This window comes from Oryctolagus cuniculus, chromosome 1 (assembly GCF_964237555.1).
Source record: "Oryctolagus cuniculus chromosome 1, mOryCun1.1, whole genome shotgun sequence".
Classification (NCBI taxonomy): domain Eukaryota; kingdom Metazoa; phylum Chordata; class Mammalia; order Lagomorpha; family Leporidae; genus Oryctolagus; species Oryctolagus cuniculus.
In genome coordinates this window covers 136782958-136802769 of record NC_091432.1, presented here as the reverse complement: position 1 = coordinate 136802769, position 19812 = coordinate 136782958, and the positions used below count along the sequence as shown (strand labels likewise).

Below are 19812 nucleotides of genomic sequence, written 5' to 3'. Positions count from 1 at the left end.
CAGGACATACTACAGGGCAGTTGTAATCAAAACAGCATGGTACTGGTACAGAAACAGATGGATAGACCAATGGAACAGAATTGAAACACCAGAAATCAACCCAAACATCTACAGCCAACTTATATTTGATCAAGGATCTAAAACCAATTCCTGGAGCAAGGACAGCCTATTCAATAAATGGTGCTGGGAAAACTGGATTTCCACGTGCAGAAGCATGAAGCAAGACCCCTACCTTACACCTTACAAAAAATCCACTCAACATGGATTAAAGACCTAAATCTACGACCCAACACCATCAAGTTATTAGAGAACATTGGAGAAACCCTTCAAGATATTGGCACAGGCAAAGAGTTTCTTGAAAAGACCCGGGAGGCACAGGGAGTCAAAGCCAAAATCAACTATTGGGATTGCATCAAATTGAGAAGTTTCTGCACTGCAAAAGAAACAGTCAGGAGAGTGAAGAGACAACTGACAGAATGGGAAAAAAATATTTGCAAACTATGCAACAGATAAAGGGTTGATAACCAGAATCGACAAAGAAATCAAGAAACTCCAAAAAAAAAAAAAATGAAACAAACAACCCACTTAAGAGATGGGCCAAGGACCTCAATAGACATTTTTCAAAAGAGGAAATCCAAATGGCCAACAGGTACATGAAACAATGTTCAAGGTCACTAGCAATCAGGGAAATGCAAATCAAAACCACAATGAGGTTTCACCTCACCCCAGTTAGAATGGCTCACATACAGAAATCTACCAACAACAGATGCTGGCGAGGATGTGGGGAAAAAGGGACACTAACCCACTGTTGGTGGGAATGCAAACTGGTCAAGCCACTATGGAAGTCAGTCTGGAGATTCCTCAGAAACCTGAACATAACCCTACCGTTCGACCCAGCCATCCCACTCCTTGGAATTTACCCAAAGGAATTTAAATTGGCAAACAAACAAGCTGTCTGCACCCTAATGTTTATTGCAGCACAATTCACAATAGCCAAGACCTGGAACCAACCTAAATGCCCATCAACGGTAGACTGGATAAAGAAATTATGGGATATGTACTCTTTAGAATACTATACTGCAGTAACAAACAACGAAATCCAGTCATTTGCAACAAAATGAAGGAATCTGGAACACATCATGCTGAGTGAAATAAGCCAGTCCCAAAGGGACAAATACCATATGTTCTCCCTGATCGGTGACAACTGACTGAACACCAAAAAGGAAACCTGTTGAAGTGGAATGGACACTATGAGAAACGGTGACTTGGTCAGCATAGCCCTGACTGTTAATGAAAAACTTAATACATTATCCCTCTTAGTAGTTTTTTTTTGTCTGTTCTTAATATGACTGGTTTAATTCTGTAATCAATACACAGTTACTCTTAAGTGTTGAAATTGAACTGAAATGTGATCCCTGTTAAACATAAGAGTGGGAATAAGAGAGGGAAGAGATGTATAATTTGGGACATGCTCAAGCTGACTTGCCCCAAATGGTAGAGTTAGAAACATACCAGGGAATTCCAATTCAATCCCATCCAGGTGGCATGTACCAATGCCATCTCACTAGTCCAAGTGATCAATTTCAGTTCACAATTGATCATAATGAAAGAACTAAGAGTCAAACGGATCACATAAACAAGTCTAGTACCTGCTAATACTAACCGATAGAATAAATAAAGGGGAGAGTGATCCAACATGGGAAGCAAGATACACAGCAGACTCATAGAATGGCAGATGTCCTAAACAGCACTCTGGCCTCAGAATCAGCCCTAAAGGCACTCGGATCCGGCTGAAAAGCCCATGAGAGTATTTCAGGCATGGAAAGCCAAGACACTCTGGCAAAAAAAAAAAAAGACCTAAATGAAAGATCTCTGTGAGTGAGATCCCAGTGGAAAGAACAGGTCTTCAAAGAAGGAGGTACATTTCTCTGAAAGGAGGAGAGAACCTCCACTTTGACTATGACCTTGTCTAAACAAGATAAGAATCGGAGAACTCAAGGGGCTTTTATAGCCTTGGAAACTCATGACCGGAGCATAGGGAGATTACTGATGCCATAAACAGGAGTGTCAATTTGTAAAGTCAACAACAGGAGTCACTGTGCACTTACTCCTCATGTAGGATCTCTGTCCTTAATGTGCTGTACATTGAGATTTAATGCTATAACCAGTACTCAAACAGTATATTTCACTTTGTGTTTCTATGTGCGTGCAAACTGTTGAATTCTTTACTTAATGTATACTAAACTGATCTTCTGTATATATAGAAAATTGAAAATGAATCTTGATATGAATGGAAGGGGAGAGAGAGAGGGAAAGGGGAGGGTTGCGGGTGGGAAGGAAGTCATCAGAGGGGAGGGGGATGCCAATGTAGTCCATAAGCTGTACTTTGGAAATCTATATTCATTAAATAAAAGTTAAAAAAAAACCTTTCTCTCTCTCACTCTCTCACTCTCTCTGCCTCTCCTTCTCTGAGTAACTCTGACTTTCAAATAAATAAATATATCTTTAAAAAAGGATTTTGAGTGAAACAAGCCAGGCACGGAGTAACAAATACCACATATACTCCTTCATATATGAAAACAAAACAAAACAAAAACCAGTTCAGTCTGAACACAGACTGCTGAGAGGGGTGGTAAGGAGAGAAAGAGTGTAGATTTAAAATTTAGAAGCTAGGTGGGGTTCATTAATTGTGACAAACATATCACACTAATCAGAGATGTTAATAAGGGACCTGGGAGTATGGCATATGCAAATTCTTTATACTACTTTACAATGTTTCATAAACTTAGAACTATTCTGGAGTAAAAAGTTGAAAAAGATTATTTGTGAAAGAAGGAATTAAAAGACCTAAACACATGAAAAAAATTTCAACCTAATCAGCTACCTGGGAAATGGAAATTAAAACATTAAAAATTATCATTTTCAACCATCAAATTGCCAACACTTCAGATTGAAAAAGACTCTCAATCTTTTGCTAATCCATGATTTCTCTTTAGAGTGGTAGAAAAAGAGAAGGTTCAACCTTCATAGACATGTTCTTAGTTTCTACTCTAGGATGCAATATCCTGATTTTTTTTTAAAGACTGAGATTCTGCCACTGAATATTAATTTCTTTTGCCCTTTTCTTTATTACTAGTCTGTCAATCTAATTCTACAGGGAAATAACTATTTACCTCTCAGGCTAGGTGAAAGAGAATAAGGGAAATATGACTGCACATCATAGACACTAAAATGTCTATTTAGCCATTGCTGTTGTTATTAATGAAGACTGAAATGAGGGGGCCACAAAGTCTTACTTTGTAAGAACTCTCATTTCAAATTTTGTTAATATTTTGAGTTTGGCAAAAGTTCATCAGTGTTGAAAATACTTTATGCTTCAATATGGAAGTACTGAACTGAAAAAAGAACCGATAAATAGTGTAAAACAGGACATAAGATTGGCCATGAAGCTCAGGTGAACATAACGAGGGCCATACTAAATGAATTCTGATTGTGATATCTGTGAAGGATCTGGTGAGATTTCTATAACAGGCATGTGGAAACACCAATTTTGACTCTGGGAAGTGGATTCACGTGCAAAATATAGATTCGAATAGTTTAAGGATTTAGGGGAGGGGCGCAGCCATGGAGTGCACAAAATATAAAAGGAAACTATGTTCAGGAAAATTAGAGACTAGAACAAAGGAATTAAATAAGGAGCTCCTAAGAGACAAGGACTTCAGGAGGTAAAGTTAAACCTTAAATGAAATTACAGTAGGTGACCATGTAAGATTTCTTATTAACTTCTTAAACAGCATTATTAGTATAGACCATAAAATTCATTCATCACAAGTGAGTAATTTAATAATACTAATTTACAGAATTATATCAAAATCATCCAATTTGCAGTTCATCTCCCCTCTTTACCTTACCCCCCAATACCACTCATTGATCTATTTATGTCTCTCTGAATTTGCATTTTCTGGATGCATCATATAAACAGAAATACACAATACATAGGTTTTCATGTCTGGATTATGGCATAATCTTTTTGAAATTCATACATACTGTTGCACATACCATTGTTTTGAACCATTCATTCCATTGTATTTTTGTATGCCATTTTCTGAGTTTGTGCTCTGGGCTGTGTCACAATTTTCACTGCCTAATTACCAGTTGATGAACATGTGTACTATTTGTAGTTTGAGATTATTGTGAATAATGCTCGTGTAAATATTCCTGTGAAATTCTTTGTGTGAACATACAAGTATGTTCTTGTTTCTCTTGGGAGGTTCTTTGAAGTGAAACTGATGGAGCAAATGGTAACTCTATGATTAATATTTCCCAAACTGCTATTTTCCAAAGAGAGTATATTCCCATCACAGTGTATAAGGGTTCCACTTTTTCCACATCATTGCCAACATGGATATTGTCTCTGTTACTACAGTCATTCTATTGGAAATGAAATGTTATCCCATTGTAGTTTTAATTTGCATTTCCATAATAACTAATGATGTTGAACATATTTTCATGTGCTAAATTGCCATTCATACATTTTCTTCAGTGACAGGACTATTAAAAACTTTCTCATTTCAAAAGTGTTAGTTATCAAGGCTGGCGCCATAGTGTAACAGGTGAAGCTGCAGCCTGCAATGCTGGCATCCCATATGAGTGCTGGTTCGAGTCCTGGATGCTCCTCTTCTGATCTAGCTCTCTTCCGTGGCCTAAGAAAGCAGCAGAAGATGGCCCAAGTCCTTGAGCCCCTGCACCTGCATGGGAGACCTGGAAGAAGCTCCTGGCTCCTGGCTTTGGAGAGGCGCAGCTCCGGCCGTTGTGACCAATTGGGGAGTGAACCAGCGGATGGAAGACCTCGGTCTCTCTGCCTCTCCTCTCTCTGTGTAACTCTGACTTACAAGTAAATAAATAAATCTTTAAATAATATGAAGGTTATTGCTCAGGTTCACCATACCCAAGTGAAGAACCTGCTGAGCCTACCCTTACCAATCAACAGATATCCTCATGACTGTTATATCTAAGCACTTACACATTCATAGGCACACTTCCAAGTGCCTCCTCATGTTACTAAGGGTCTATGAACTGCTCCTGCTGACTTAATCGTGTTGCATTGAAGTGTGTCCCTCAACCGGAGGATGCTCCCATCCCATGCATCTGGAGAGAGTAACAAAAAATGGCCTTTCTCTCCTACTCCTCAAGAATGAGTGCAAGGTCTCAGGTTTTTTTTTTTTTTTTGACAGGCAGAGTGGACAGTGAGAGAGAGAAAAAGAGAAAGGTCTTCCTTTGCCGTTGGGTCACCCTCCAATGGCCGCCGCGGCCGGTGCGCATTGGCCAGTGCACCAGGCTGATCCGATGGCAGGAGCCAGGTGCTTCTCCTGGTCTCCCATGGGGTGCAGGGCCCAAGTACTTGGGCCATCCTCCACTGCACTCCCTGGCCATAGCAGAGAGCTGGCCTGGAAGGGGGCAACCGGGACTAGAACCCGATGTGCCGGCGCCGCTAGGCGGAGGATTAGCCTACTGAGCCGCGGCGCCAACCCAAGGACTCAGGTTTTGTAACCAGAGAGTAGGATTTCTTCAAGAAGGGGACACAGGAACAGAAGCAGAGACTCTGAAGTTCATCCCTCACTGGCTGTTTTTCAGAGCACTCTGAGGAAGGTTCATCTTGCAACACTGTACTCACAGGGGGCCAGAACTCCACTAAGGAGGAAAGCTGCAAGTCAGGTTCTGGAATATACAATGTGCTAGGGTGTATGCTGCTGAAACAGGAAGTGCCTCCAGCTCCTCATGTTGTACATGTTGGATGTTTATTCCAAGGCAGCCCGCTGTTTGCTTGTCACATACACACACACACACACACACACACACCAATAAAGCTATGCTTTGATAAGCTGGTGTCAGCGGGCAACAAACTAAAAGTATACTTTGTGTCCAAATGCACCTCTCTGTGTGTGTCTGTGTGTGCACCCATGTCATGCAGTCTGTGTTTAATAACATTCCTCCTGGGGATATAACAAAGTCTTGATTGGTGATGTCTACTTGATTTCAATATCCCAGTCTACTAACTACAAGCTAGCAACCTAATGCCAGTGAACACAGAGGTGGCAAGAGACAGGAAGGAAGCTTCTCTGACCCACCTCAAGCACACCTACATTCCATCGTAGAAATCTGTGTCTCTCCCAGCTGTATCACTGGAGGTGTGCTGGCCACCTTCATACTGTCAGCTCCCATACCTCTTTCCTGAGGGATCTGAACTCAAATCCCTCTGAGCTCAAGCTGCCTGAACAGGAAAGGATGAAAGGATCACACAACTAACTCTTCATTCTTATTCCCCTGCTGCTCTCCACCAGTGATGGGAAGGGGTATGTATATAACTTTGGTAGCTTTCTCATTCTGTGATGGGGATAACTCGGAGGCCCATCTCCTGCACTGGCTACCAGAGTTTCCCAGCTGGAATCAACCCAAATTATTAAAAGAGGAAATTTGCTGCTCACTCACACATTTGGGATTCTTTTGCATTCCCTGCCTCATTTCCCCATTCCTCTACTGTTCTTTTGCCTCCAAAATAAGCTTACATTCATTTCTTTGTCTCTAGGTCAGTTCCTAGGGGAATTCAAACTAAGCCCACAAAGAAAGAGCATGGACAGTTCTACTGCAAGACTGGTGGACCAAGCTGGAGCCAGAAACTCAATTCAGATCCCCAACCAGGGGTGGTAGGAACCAACTTCTTGAATCATCACTCCTGTCTCTCAGAGTATGCATTTTACAGGAAACTGGAATCAGAAGCCACAGGCACGCGCATCTACTTGATAAAGCTAACTACAGTACTTTCTAGTAGTCCTTGAAATGCATAATTTTGCTCTAATAAAACGATCTTTTGTGTGCTTGAAACAAAAAACACCCTCAATAAAGACAATATCAAACACGTCCCCTGAATTCCTAAAGGCACCGGAACACCCACTTTCAGATACAACACACTTTCAGATACAACCACCCCACAATTCTCACACGGCCAAATAAACAAGAAAATCAACATGCTCTAATGCACACACTGACCCCCAAACCGTGCACACGCCCTTATCGGTGTGCAGTGAGTGGCACTGACCTAACAGGTGAGCAGCACAGAAGTCACAAACCATACAGTGTACAACCTCCTTTATTGTTAATTTCATGCACACAAGGTGTAGGCAAGGCATCCGTGATTTGACACCGGACTGGGAACTACAGTTACTATTCAACTGAGGCAGGCTGTTCACATCACTGACACCTCTCCGTACTGAACCTGAGTGCTCCACTTCTCCTCAGCTGCACCACGTGCACAGGTCACACAGGACGCACCTGAGGACGGCACGCACTGGCAGCAGCCCGCGCTATCTGCTGGACTGCATCAGGGTCTTCCGTCCCGAGGAAGCGTCCCCAGCCTCAGCCTTGCTCAAGAGTGCTAGCGACACCGGCGGGACACACTCAGGGTCCTCTGCGGTATTAAAGCCCCCTCACGTCAGGTTCAGGCACCGTCAGAACACGGGGAGCGCCCAGCCAGGACCGGCACCAAATTCTGCGGTATAGCCGCTCGCTCGCTCTGCACCAGCTGGCCACTCGGGCCGCACAGACCAAGGGTGAGCCCACCGCACAGCGGGAACGATCACAAAGTGCAATAACCGCTCGGCAAGACTGGGGCTGGGGTGTCCATTACCTTCTAAGTAACGGACTCTCGGGACGCCGCCATGGCCGCGATTCCGTGGGCGTGCGCTCTCCTCGCGCCTGCGCATCACCTGGGTTGGACGCCCGCAACGGATGCTGGGAGACGTTGGAGGGCAACTGGAGCACGCCGGGAACCCGGCGCGCCCAGAAAGGGCGTGCGCATGCGTGCGGAGCGCGCGCCAGAGGTAGGCATGCAGGGAGGCAGTATGAGGTCTAGAAAGATTTTTGAGGTTTTTCCGCGATGAGACGAGTCCTGGAATCTTTGTGGCCGTCCCTCCATTAACCTAGCGCGTCTGAAACGACCCCTGATGGTTTGGAAGAGGGCAGACGTCCACGCAGGCATGCACACCCCAGGGAAGGGCTCTTCCCAGGGCTGCACCCTAGAGCGAGTCCCCTGCATTGGGGTCAGCGCTTGCAGCCTCTCCGGACTGCAGGTCTCTGAGACTTGGCCGCGCCTCCCACAGACGCTGCCTCCTCTCTTCCCAGGCCTCCTGGGTTCCATGGAAGAGCAGTCTGGCCAAGAATATTGGACCTGCAAGCACTGAGGGACTCCGGTTCCTAGCTCCGTTCTTAGAGTTTGTCCTCTGGTATTTACTGCACTGGGGAATTTATAGAATACAGGGAATTCTAAATAAACAGTGATTCGCAAATGCTTTCGTTGAAAATTTCTTACCATCCTAAGACGTGACAATCTGAACCACATAAAGTAAAAAATACCATGTAGTATAGGCGTAATTTTACAACAAAGAAACACTCATTCCTTAAGTTCCTGAGTACAAAACGTGGCCTCATCAACCCTGCAATATGAAGTTATTGTTTGAACCCCATGTAAGGGTGCCCACGATAAAAATACAAGTCTTTGAGAAGGCTCTTAAACTTGTTTATTTTTTAAGTCACACCGCTAGGGTTTTTGTTTGTTTTGCCAGTCACCAATACCTTGCTTGAATTGCTCCCACATTATCTTCTGAACATGGGTAGACCTCTTCCCAGTGCTTGCATGGAGAATAAAAACATTGTTGAGTGTAAATGGGTGGTCATGCTACAGAGGACTGAGGCTGCTAGCCCCTGGGTTATTCTCCAGGTGACTTCAATTCCAGGGCTAGGCCAAGCGGGAACTAGGTGCATGGAACTTCAGTTCTTTTCAGGTCGCACCTGGATTCATGAACCCAACAACCTGAGGCATCATCTGTGGTCTCCCAGGGTGCACATCAGTAGAATGCTGGAAGGCCCAATTACTCCAGTACAGGAAGGGACATCTAAACTGCTAGACTCAACACCATCTGGAGTACCTGCAATATTTATGAGCTAAAGACCCACTTTTTCTAGATACCTATCCTACAAACCAAAGAAAGTAACCACAAGTAACACAAATTCATTCAGTCCTTGATGGACAGAGGCGTTCCAACAGAGGACATCAGAAGTCAGATTTTCCTTGGAAATGCCTTTTCAGCAGTGGACAGGACTTGGGGATGCAGACTGCTTCCCTCAGGATGAAGTGCACACACTGCAACTATCTCTGATCCGCTGGTACCTCGTTTTCAGACACTTGGTCCCCTCTTCTCCCTGAGCAAGCCTGTGCTGATCACATCTTGTGTTCTGAAATTTGATGAGAAAGTGCCTCCCTGAGTGTAGCTAGGAGCCTACCTTCCTCCACAGGTGGGAAGCAGGGTGGCCTAGGAACCAAGAGTAGGTATATCGATATGGAACGGAAGTTAAGGAGGAACCAAGTACAGTCGGTGTGCGGAATCAGAGACTACTTTAACACTGCCTGAGGAGCTCACATCAGCTGTTTTGCCACAGTTCAACTTCAAGAGAACTTGAGATTCTGCCCCACTGCAAGAGCCTCAGAATGTCTCCCCACCCCCACCCAGGCTGCTCTCCCGCCACCCCTCCCCCACTAGAGGAGCCTGAGCCCCACATTCCATTCCTGTTACCTTTAAACTTGCCCCAGCTGCTGCAGTTGGACCCTGAGCGGCCAGCTCACTGCTGGGACCTGAACTTGCTTCTCTCATTGAGGAGGCTGTGCTGAGTGTCCAAGCCTGCGGGGAGAGCTTCAGGAGGTGGTAAGTCTGTAGGGGTGGGGCTGTTTAACCAGATTCTTGCTACTACTCGGATACTTGGGAACTCACATGTGACGCATCCCCTGGGGACAGCTGACTGGACTGAAGTAGAAGAAAGAGACAGCCCTGGATGTCCACAAGGACATCGTACCTGGGGAAGCTGTGGAAGCCCACATTGAACAGACGCTGCTGACTGGGGAGACTAGTGGCCACGTATAGGTGGATAAAGAGGCCCCACGGGAAGTGTACTGATGAGTAGAAGATACGGGAGCAAATGGATTCATTCTCTGTAAACCAGGATAGGGACACAGGTCACTTCAGTCTGAGGGGTGTAGTGCGAGGATGGGCGGGGATGAGGTGGAGGCAGAGAGAGGGTTCAGGGTACAGCTGAGCCTACCCTTTCAGTCACAGGGAGCCTGCCCTTGAAAGGGCTCAGAGGGTTTAGACAGGGGTATCCTAGGTGTTAGGATGCTGTGATGAAATGGGCTTAGCCATGAAAATGATCACTTGGGCTCCTTCCCCTTTACCCACTCTTCCTTGAGTGAGGCTGGAAATTACCCCAACCTCCACCGCCCAGATCCTCCCAGCTCTCTGCTTCCTACCAGCAGTGGTTTCTTTCATTATGGGAAAGTTGTTTTTTCTGGATTCTGCAAGGACAGGAATGGCAATTAACATCAGGCAACAGAGGGCTTGGGTTTCCCTAAGTGGTGTGCATGGTTCCTCTTGTAGTGGAAACACAAGTCTTTCACCCAAGTCACCCTACACCTCATGGTGGGCCCCTGCCCAGGACTTTCCATAAAGACGATGGCAGTGCACGGACTCCACGTCTGTACTTCACAGGCAGGTTCAGCTGGGCAGAGTGGCTGCATTTCCACAGGAAGTTTCAGTGAATGCTGTTTTCCACCTTTATTTGCATAAAGCTTATTTATTTGAGTAGCAGAGTGACACAGGAATGGAGAAAGTGAGGGCTTGACAAGCAATGGAAGAGGGAGAGGGAGAAGAGAGAAAGAGAGAGGAGAAGGGAGAGACAGAGAGGGAGGGAGGGGGGGGAGGGAGGGGGAGAGAGAGAGAGAAAGGAGGGAGAGGGGGAGGAGGGGAGGGAGATATCAACATCTTCTATCCACTGTTACTCCCAGTGTCTGAAATAATCAGAGCTGGGCAAGATCAAAGCCAGGAACCCAGAACACTGCCAGAGTCTCCAACAAAGGACAGGAATTCATGTGCTATGTCTTCATTTTCTGCCTCCCTTTTCACATTAGCAAGAAGTTGGATCAGAAGTACAGTTGCCAGGACTACAACAAGCTCCAATATGGGGTGTGGACATGCCAAGTTGCAGCTTAACTCACTGTGCCAAAAAAACCACACCTGTTTTTATATTAAAGGATGGAGAGCAGCAGTTAGGAAGGTTATGTTCAATGTGAGGACATGGCTCCTGATCCTTAGACACATGTGCACTGTGCCTGTTGTCATTTACTGGGCTCTGTGTGGTTCCTGGTCAGGGATGTGTTCCAGCACGTATTGTACCCCCAACTCCCTGACTCAAGCCTACTCCTCATGCCTTCACTTTCCATCACTGAGAGCATAAAGAACGATCCCAAAGAGTCACCATTTCCCTCAACCAACTCTGATCTGACCCTTTAGAAACTACAAAATCCCGGACACCTCCCCAGACACCCCTACCAGTCACCACCCTGTGGACTTTCTGACCCTATGCAGCCATCACTGATTGTATAAGGACACCATCTCAAGGGACCAACATCCTCATAGCAGGCCTGTTCTTGGGGAACACAGCTTCTAGCGTGGCCAGAGGGACCACCAGGTCCTGCAACCAGGGGCGGCCAATATATGCTCCCTGTGGTTTTGGCAGGGCCCTCTGAAGAGGAGTACCACCTGCTAGCAGGATGACGTTATCCTCAGAGATGGCAAGGTTATACTCATGAATCACAAGGCCATGGTAGGGAGAGGTTTCTTCCCAGACCTTTGACCTTCTTGCGCTAAAGTTTAAGGGAAGGGTTCCACTAAGAAGTGTCAGCTAAAGAAGGTGGGGTCTGGGCTCGGTGTTGTGAATCAGCTGGCTTTACCTAGGTCGGGTGGGCACGTGGCACCACAGCTGTGTAAGTCCCCTGGCTTGCTTTGGAGTACTGAGGGGCCCAGTGCCACTAGGGAGGCAATGCTGATCCAGGTGTTGGGAGACACCTATAGAACTAGGAGTCACCCTGTGTGACTCTAGGGGCAGTGAGAACTCATTGTTCCATCCTGGCAATGAAGGGTATTTGAGAATTGCTATTCGAGAAGGGTATTGAGAATTGGTTCCCCTATTCCATTCACCCTTCTCCTTTGTCTCCACAGCATCTCCAGGGCTGGGAACAGCCATGATCCCGCACCCAGGCACCTCCCCATCTCTCGTCATGCTGCTGCCCTTTCCCCAACCAACTCACGGCCCTGCACCCCAGCCACCCTGGGGGCAGCCCCCTCCGCCCCTCCTGAATGTGGCATTCCCTCCAGGCAGCCGCCTCGTACTGCCTGCTGCCATCCCCAGTATGCCTGTGGTGGCTGGAGATGGTGGCTGCGGCCCCAATGGGGCTGGGAATGTCCACCTATTACTCCAGTTGAGGACAGGAGGGCAGCCAGTGGAGCCTCTCCACTCTCAGACCTTGGTCTACAACCAAACCCGTATCAGCCTGAATGCCCCAGGTGGCCTCTGTGGGGCAGGGCAGAACCCTGCTCCCATAGCAGTGCCTGGGTCTTCCCTACAGGCAACAGTGCCTGCACCTACCATGGCGGGAACCCAGGCCAGTCAGGGGGGCTGGCCTCTGGGCCTCCCTCCTCCAGCTCCACCACCAGCTGCCCAGCTGGCCCCGATGGTCTTCCCAGTAAACAACAGGCCACCATCACAAGGGGCAGACAGGGAGCGCATCCTGCCTACTCCCAAGGCCCAAGCCTCACCAGACGACCCCTGCAGCTCCACCAGCGTCTACGAGAACTTCCGGCGCTGGCAGCACTTCAAGGCCCTGGCCCGGAGGCTCCTGCCCCAGAGCCCTGACACAGAAGCTCTGTCCTGCTTCCTCATGTGAGCACCCATGCCCAGGGCCTGGGGCAGTGCATTGGGAGGATCACGGGCTGGGCAACGCAGGCTATAAGGGCTCCCAGAGGAGACCCTGAAGGCAATCGAGAGACCACATGCAGTTCCATTGTCAGCCATGCTACCTCATGCTGCGTGTGACACGATTCCAGGGCCTTTCCCCACTGGATCTTAGCTATCCTGTGATAACATTTACATTTCCACCATTTCCAGGGTAACCCTTACAGAACACTCAAGGTCAGAGCGGGTCCTGGGATCACAAGAGCCACCACTGGGGTTTGAGTCTGAGTCCACACAGCAATCCCTGTCCACCACTGGCATGTATGCAGAGGGTCACAGACCTCAGGGACTTGACGTGAGGGGCGATAAGGAGGGAAGTCTTATACACAGCCCAACCCTCACTCTTCCCGGGACTTCCAGGAAGACAGAAGGTGGTCGGGAACTCACCCAGGGCCACGCTGGGGCCCCAACACGAGGGTCTGTCTCGGGCCAGCACTGACATCGCAGCCCAGAGCCCTCATAGGGGAGGAGATGCTCACACCCATTCCCAGGGAGCTGAAGGTCACTGCAGCTGAACCTGCTGAGCTTGGCACAGGCCAGGCACACGTTCTGTCTCAGGAAACGACTGCGGTCATGCCATCATGAGGAAAAGGCAATGTGGTCAGGAACACAGCCACAGCCCAAACACCACGGTCCAGGCTGTGACCGGACTCTGAGCCCCTAAGGCAAGAACACAGGCCGCTGTCCGGGGCTGCTGGAGACCAAACCAGAGGGAGCCTTCCCCGCAGTGGCACACTCCCCTTTCTTGACCACTCGGGCCCGGCTCCTCCTGTCTACCACCATCACGACAGACACAGCCACCTTCCACTGAGCAGGGCACTGCGTCCATGTCGCACCCACCTCTGACCTCCCAGCCACATCATCACTCAGCCTGCAGCTGAAAGCAGTCTCCACGCCTTGGTGTTGACGTCTCCATCTCCCTGCCGCTCTGGACACCCAGCCTTGCCCAGGAGGCACATCACCCCCAACTCAGTCCCCATGCACTGAGCCTGGTCCCCTAATCAGGGCACAGCCTGCATGGCTCCCTTCCTTCTCCCCACTCCAAGGAGCTCTGAGGTCCCAACTCCAGTGCAGCCTCTGGCCAGCAACTATAAAGCAGGTTACACGCTCAGCCCTGGGGCCAGGAGCCCGCACCAGAGCCCTGGCACCCAGGTCAGATCATTCTGTGTGCTTCTCCCTTTGGGCTGCACTGCACAAGGCCACACACTGGACAGTTTCAGCCACAGATGTTCATGTGTCACGTCTGGAGGCTGGAAGACTGAGCACAGCACATGGCTGGATTCAGATTCCGGTGAGGCTGCTCTTCCTGAGACAGGACCTTCCCACTGTCTTCATTTGAGAGTCAAGCTGTGGCGAGTCTTGCTTCTCCTCTAAGGACACCAGTACTATCACGGGAGCTGCAGCCTTAGGACCTCTCCTAACCCTAACTGCACCACAGACACCACCTCAGACCCCATCACACTGAGGATTAGCACTTGCACACATGTATTTAGGGCATACAAGCATCCAATTCATGCTGCACTGTGATACTGAAGCTGCAAAAGGAAGACAGAGGGCCAGCACAGCCCTGGAAGTGGGTATCCCCCAGATGAGAGGTGGCTAGGAGGCTGGAGAGCCCACACTGGAGGAGGACATGACAGGGACAGAGGGAAGGGAAGACCATAGCACAGTAGTCAGACCCCTGAGCTCAGGCGGCAGGGTGGGCTCGTGCGTTTTCACTGACTCCGGGGAATTAATTCCAGCCCCGTGCTGCGGACCCTGGCCCAGCGGAGGCCCACCATGCCGCTGGAGGAGGGCCTGCGGTTTGCCTTGCGTGAATGGCAGCACAAGAGCAACTTTGACCGCATGATCTTCTACGAGATGGCAGAAAAGTGAGTTGGGAGTCCGGGTCCCGGTGCTGGGTGGTGGAGGAGGCTGGGGAGGGAGGCTGGGCCTGAGGGGCTGGACGTGTGAGCACATGTACGCCGTTCCTTGGAACAGGCCCTCCGTGGGCCCTGCTCTCACAGGATACTGCCCCACCACCTGGATGTAGGGTTCTAGGCACTCTCCTCCCCGGGAGTCCTCCCCATCTGTGTCTGAGCTACCCAGGCTTTGACGTTCAAGGTTGAGGTGGAGCAGCCAGGGCAGCACTTGTGGTTCCTCCCACCACGAGGACTCTGCACACGGCACGACCTCCATCGGAGTGTCTGCCTCATGCCCTGGAGGGGGGCTGTGGACAGATGTGTTCTCAACGGTAAAGCGCCATCCCAGAATGTGCTGCAACCCAGAGTGTGTCCTCAGGGATCTGGTGTCTCAGACACACGGCCCTGTCTGCATTTCTGCCGGTTCATGCAGTATGATAAGTTGAAACACACAGCACTCAGAGGCCATGCCCACCTCTCAGCCAGGCCTCCCATCCTCCTGCCTGCCCCTGGACCCTAATCCCTGCTCCCCCTACAAGGGTCACAGTCTCGGGCTCAGGATCTTTGATTCTGAACTAGGACCCAAAAGCGCTTGTGAGAAATGTCCTTTTGCGCAGCCTCTGGAGTCAGCCCTACTTGGGGCTCTGTGTGGGGCCAGACCAGGCATGGAAGTGGTGAGATCTGCTGTGCCTTTGTTAACTGGGCCTGCAGGGGATCAGAGACACATGTCACCTGCCCGTGCAGGGCAGAACAGAGCACTGTCCCCAGCATGTTTTGCCCCTGTGGGACTGACCAGACTTGGACCTCCCTGACCCCAAGGGACACGTGCATGTGTCTGCCACCAGCTGCCGCCAGATTATTGTCAGGGCGTGGGCCCCTCACGTTTGGCCTGTGTCCCCCACGCTCAGGTTCATGGAGTTTGAGGAAGAGGAGGAGATGCAGATGCAGAAGCTGGAGTGGATGAAGGGGAAACCTTGCCAGCCCACACTGGTCTCACCAGCACTGCTTCCTCAAGGGCCCCCAGCCCCTGTGGCTGTCCAGCAGCCAGGTACAGTCTCCCGTGTCCCAACACAGTCCATGGCGGAGGCCAACACAACCCCAGGATCTGCTGTCCCCTCGTCTGGGCCTTTCCTTCAAGAGCAACATGTGTTCCTTTGTGCAGAATGTCCACGGGCAGCCCAGGGGCCCACATGCTTTGGGCCATTACCTGGGGATTTTTCATACCTCAGTCCTAGTGCCTCTCATCCCTTAGCTTCCCAAGGAGCCAGCAAACACTGGCCAGGATGGGATGTGGAGATAAGAACGAGGAGTGTTGGTGACAGATGTTCCACCTCTCGGCCCCATCTCCTCTCTTGGATGCTTTTGTCAGGTTTCCTGGCCCAGCATGACCACTCATGTACTCCAACAACTGTCTACCCCACTTGGCTGACATGACACTGGAGCCCCTGCACTGACACCATGTTCCCATCCACAGGGTGTGCCCCCAGGAAGGCCAGCTCCAAGGCCCTGCCTGCCTGTCCAGTGCCACCCAGACACCAGGGGCCTCAGGACAAGACACCCAAGGAGATCCCACCAGAGGCCGTGAAGGAGTACATGGAAATCATGGACACGTTGCTGGGGCCAACACCCTTGTCCTTGGAGCCTCCCGATGGCCACCCAGAAGAGGACACAGATGAAGGTTTCCTGGAGAATGAGGGGTCATACCCGGACCCGGAAATGCTGTCCTACATTGAACATCTATGCTCCCAGGTGGATTTTGTCACCAAGGTGGGTTGGGATGCAGCACTGGGATGCAAGATCCAAAAAATGACCCTGCCAGGCCCTTAAGCCAAATGCAAGTTCTTCACCACTGCCTTTGTGTTCCTCAGTGAGGGAGGGAGGGAGTGAAGCTGACTGCCCACTGATGTACACCCCAGAGTGTGAACAGTGATGGGGCCGTCATTGCTCTCTGGTTCTGTTCAAGTTCCCATCATCTCAGGTGCTTCATGCAAGGATGATCATGGACATCTTGCATCTCTTCTAGGCGGAGGCCATCATTCACCCCAGATTCCTGGAAGAACTGCTTTCCCCAGATCCACAGCTGGATCTCACGGCCCTGTCCAAGGAGCTGGAGAAGGAGGAAGGGCTGACTGCTGGCCAGGTAAATACAGAAGGTGGTAAGCAGGTAGAGCAGGCATAGCATGTAGACGGGGTGGGAGGGGCACCAGGAAACCAGGGGTGGGGGCATCATGTAGACAGTCAGGGAGGGGCACCAGGAAACCAGGGGTGGGGGGCATCATGTAGACAGGGCAGAGAGAGGCACCAGGAAACCAGGGGTGGGGGGACAGCAGGTAGACAGGGCAGGGAGGGGCACTAGGAAACCAGGGGTGGGGGCTTCATGTAGACACAGCAGGGGGGCACCAGGAAATCAGGGAGGGGACAGCATGTAGACAGGGCAGGGAGGGGCACTAGGAAACCAGGGTGGGGGACAGCAGGTAGACAGGGCAGGGAGGGGCACCTAGGTATTCTCGTGGTAGAAGTGGGGACTCCAGCATGGCAGACCCAGATCATTTTGTCTCCCCCTCCTCTGCTGGGGGAAAATGACTTCTTGAGGAGCTGCTTTGGGTGGGGTGCAGGTGCACACATGTGTTAAGGAGACAGAAGAGCCAGTTCCAGCTTAGGGTACAGGGATAGAATGAGGCCCATGTGGGTGGAGGCAGAACCCCTCACACCAATGGTACCAGCCCAGAGACTCAGGCCTTTCTGCCTCCTCCCGAGTACCTGCTGTGCACTCCCTGGCCTCCCTTGCACCTGGCATAGCCACTAAGGGCCTGTTTCCTCTGCAGGTGATGGCGAAGCACTGCTCCTTGAAAGAAGATGGGGCCATTGGGGCAACCCCCAGTCATGGTGTGTGCCTACTGCACCCCAGCAATTCTGAATCTGGACCCCAACAAAGTGCGCAGAGTGACAACCAGGGCCCTCGCCTTGGGGCCAGAGCTGAGTGCTTCTCCGGGTCGATGTCTTCCCAAGACCTGCAGAGACATGTTGTCCCAGACACCCCCCTGTGCAGGCCTGAGGTTAATGCTGTCTTTAGTGGACATCGGGAGTGTCCCTCACTGGGGGCCACCAAAGATGCCAGGAGTTTCAGAGGAGGACCCTCTGTTGGGGGCTCGCACGCACCACTGGACAACTCCAGTGAGAACGAGGAGGAACTTCCCAGTCTCTCCTTCCTCCTGGCCTCCCAGCACCACCTGCTGCCCTTGGGCTTTGCACGGAGCGAGGCCTCTGCTGAAGACCTGCCCTGCCTTGGAGCTGGGAATCCTTGCAGAGCACCAAAACCCCTGTCTACCCATGGAAGGGACCCTAGGGGACCCCTCCCACATGCTGCAAAGTCCAGGAAGCAAGCTCTGCAGGGAGGCCAGGGCCCTGCAAAAAAGAAGCCCTGCCCAGTGCCTCAGCTCAGGGCTTCTGCAGGGCAGGCCCAGGCTCTGGGCTCTGTGGGAAACTCCCAGACTCAGAAGAGGAAATGTGACCACTTGGTCACCAGGAGGAGGAAGAAGCACCATTCAGCTCACTAGGTGGCGCCAGGGCTCTGGGAGCAGCTCCTCCAGGTGCACCCTGAAGCACATGGACCCTAACTCTGCCCTGCACCCAAAGTGCTGACCCTGCTGTTCCTCACCACAAGAGGGCGACTCTAGGAGCTCCGGGTGGAGGGACCTGGGGCAAGAGTGTGGAATCATCCCTTTGGGACTTTGTTTGTGTAAATAAAGGAAGTTACATTGGAAATCGTCTCTGTTCTGCTGCCCTCTGTCCTGGCGTCAGTGGGGAGAGGACGGTGAGGCAAGACAGACGGGGATGCCTGCTCATGGCTGCACAGGGGCCTGACCGATGTCTCCCTCCGGGTTTACACGCTTCCTTCCCTGGCTGCCCGTGCCCCGCACCATCACCGCCCACACAAGCCCTCATTTGCTCTGGGTCCTCCGGAGCCCCGCTGTCCTTTGTGTCCTATAAATGTCTTCCTGGGAGCTGCTTCTGAGCTGTCAGACGAGGGCCCCAGGAGCAGAGTTCGAGAACTGAGCCTGGAGAGGGCACCCTCCCGAGGGGGCTCCTTTCTGCTCCCCTGAAGTAGGCTCCTGGCAGGCCTGGTCCCTCCTCAGTGTGGGTCTGGGGAGGTGGAAAGCGCTGGCTTTGGGAAAAGAGGCTGCAGCATCTCGGGAAATGGAGGCCGACAAACTGAGCAGCACTGATGGCCACCAAAGCCAAGGGCTGTGCTTTCTCATTCACCAGGGGGAACTGCTCACAGGGGGACCTCAGCACTGCAGGAGGTCCTCGACGGCTCTGTGCCCTGGGCAGCACTGGGGGTGGCCCTCACTGGTCCTAACAGGAAGACCCATGCTGTCCCAGAGGCCGGGAAAAGGGCAGGCCAGCACGAGTCTGCTCATCAGTCGACCACAGGCAGTGGCTGACACAGGTCTCCTGGCAGACAAGAGAAGGGCTGGCTCCTGGGACACACGGGGGCAGCTGAGGCCCTTCGCAGCCCCTGCAGTTTCTGTGAAGGCATCCTGGGCTGGGAGGAAAGAACCTGGGCGGCCTCACAGGGGCTCTCAGGACCTGACTCCTACCCTAGACAGGCTCTGCAGTGTCCCCAGACCAGCACGGCCCTGTGAAGGACCTCAAAAGCCACTAACTAAGCTCTGTTCCCTGACACCAGCACGGGTGCCTTGTGTGCAAGCCTCTCACTAACTTCAGACAAACATTCATGACTAAGGCTGCCCTGGGCTGGCTCTCATCCTCCCCATCTCAGTCTCCCGAAGGACGAATTCCACCTCTGATGCCAACACCCCTTCCTGCTGCAGTTCCAGAGATTCTCATTTTCTTCAATTACTGCTGCTTTGGTTGTGAGATCCAGAGAATGTTTAGGGCCGCACAGTGGTGTAGCAGGTAAAGCTGCCACCTGCAGCACCAGAATCCCATATGGGTGCCAGTTCAAATCCCGGCTGCTCCACTTCCAATCCAGCTCTCTACTGTGGCCTGGGAA

At 50.9% G+C, this 19812-nt stretch overlaps 1 protein-coding gene and 1 long non-coding RNA gene across 5 annotated transcripts in view; one reads left to right on the top strand and one right to left on the bottom strand.

The window, feature by feature from the left end:
• LOC127491474 (uncharacterized) overlaps positions 1–19812 on the bottom strand; it is a 244838-nt gene that overhangs the window by 25160 nt on the left and 199866 nt on the right. The gene's annotated exons all lie outside the window — the stretch shown is intronic.
• Positions 9605–18526, top strand: LOC100356002 (NUT family member 2G). Its single transcript, XM_070067060.1, has 7 exons — positions 9605–9755; positions 12102–12822; positions 14637–14765; positions 15641–15843; positions 16270–16562; positions 16819–16935; positions 17621–18526. Exons 2-7 carry the CDS (start codon positions 12125–12127, stop codon positions 18350–18352), a joined length of 2172 nt encoding a protein of 723 aa, XP_069923161.1. The 5' UTR covers positions 9605–9755; positions 12102–12124; the 3' UTR covers positions 18353–18526.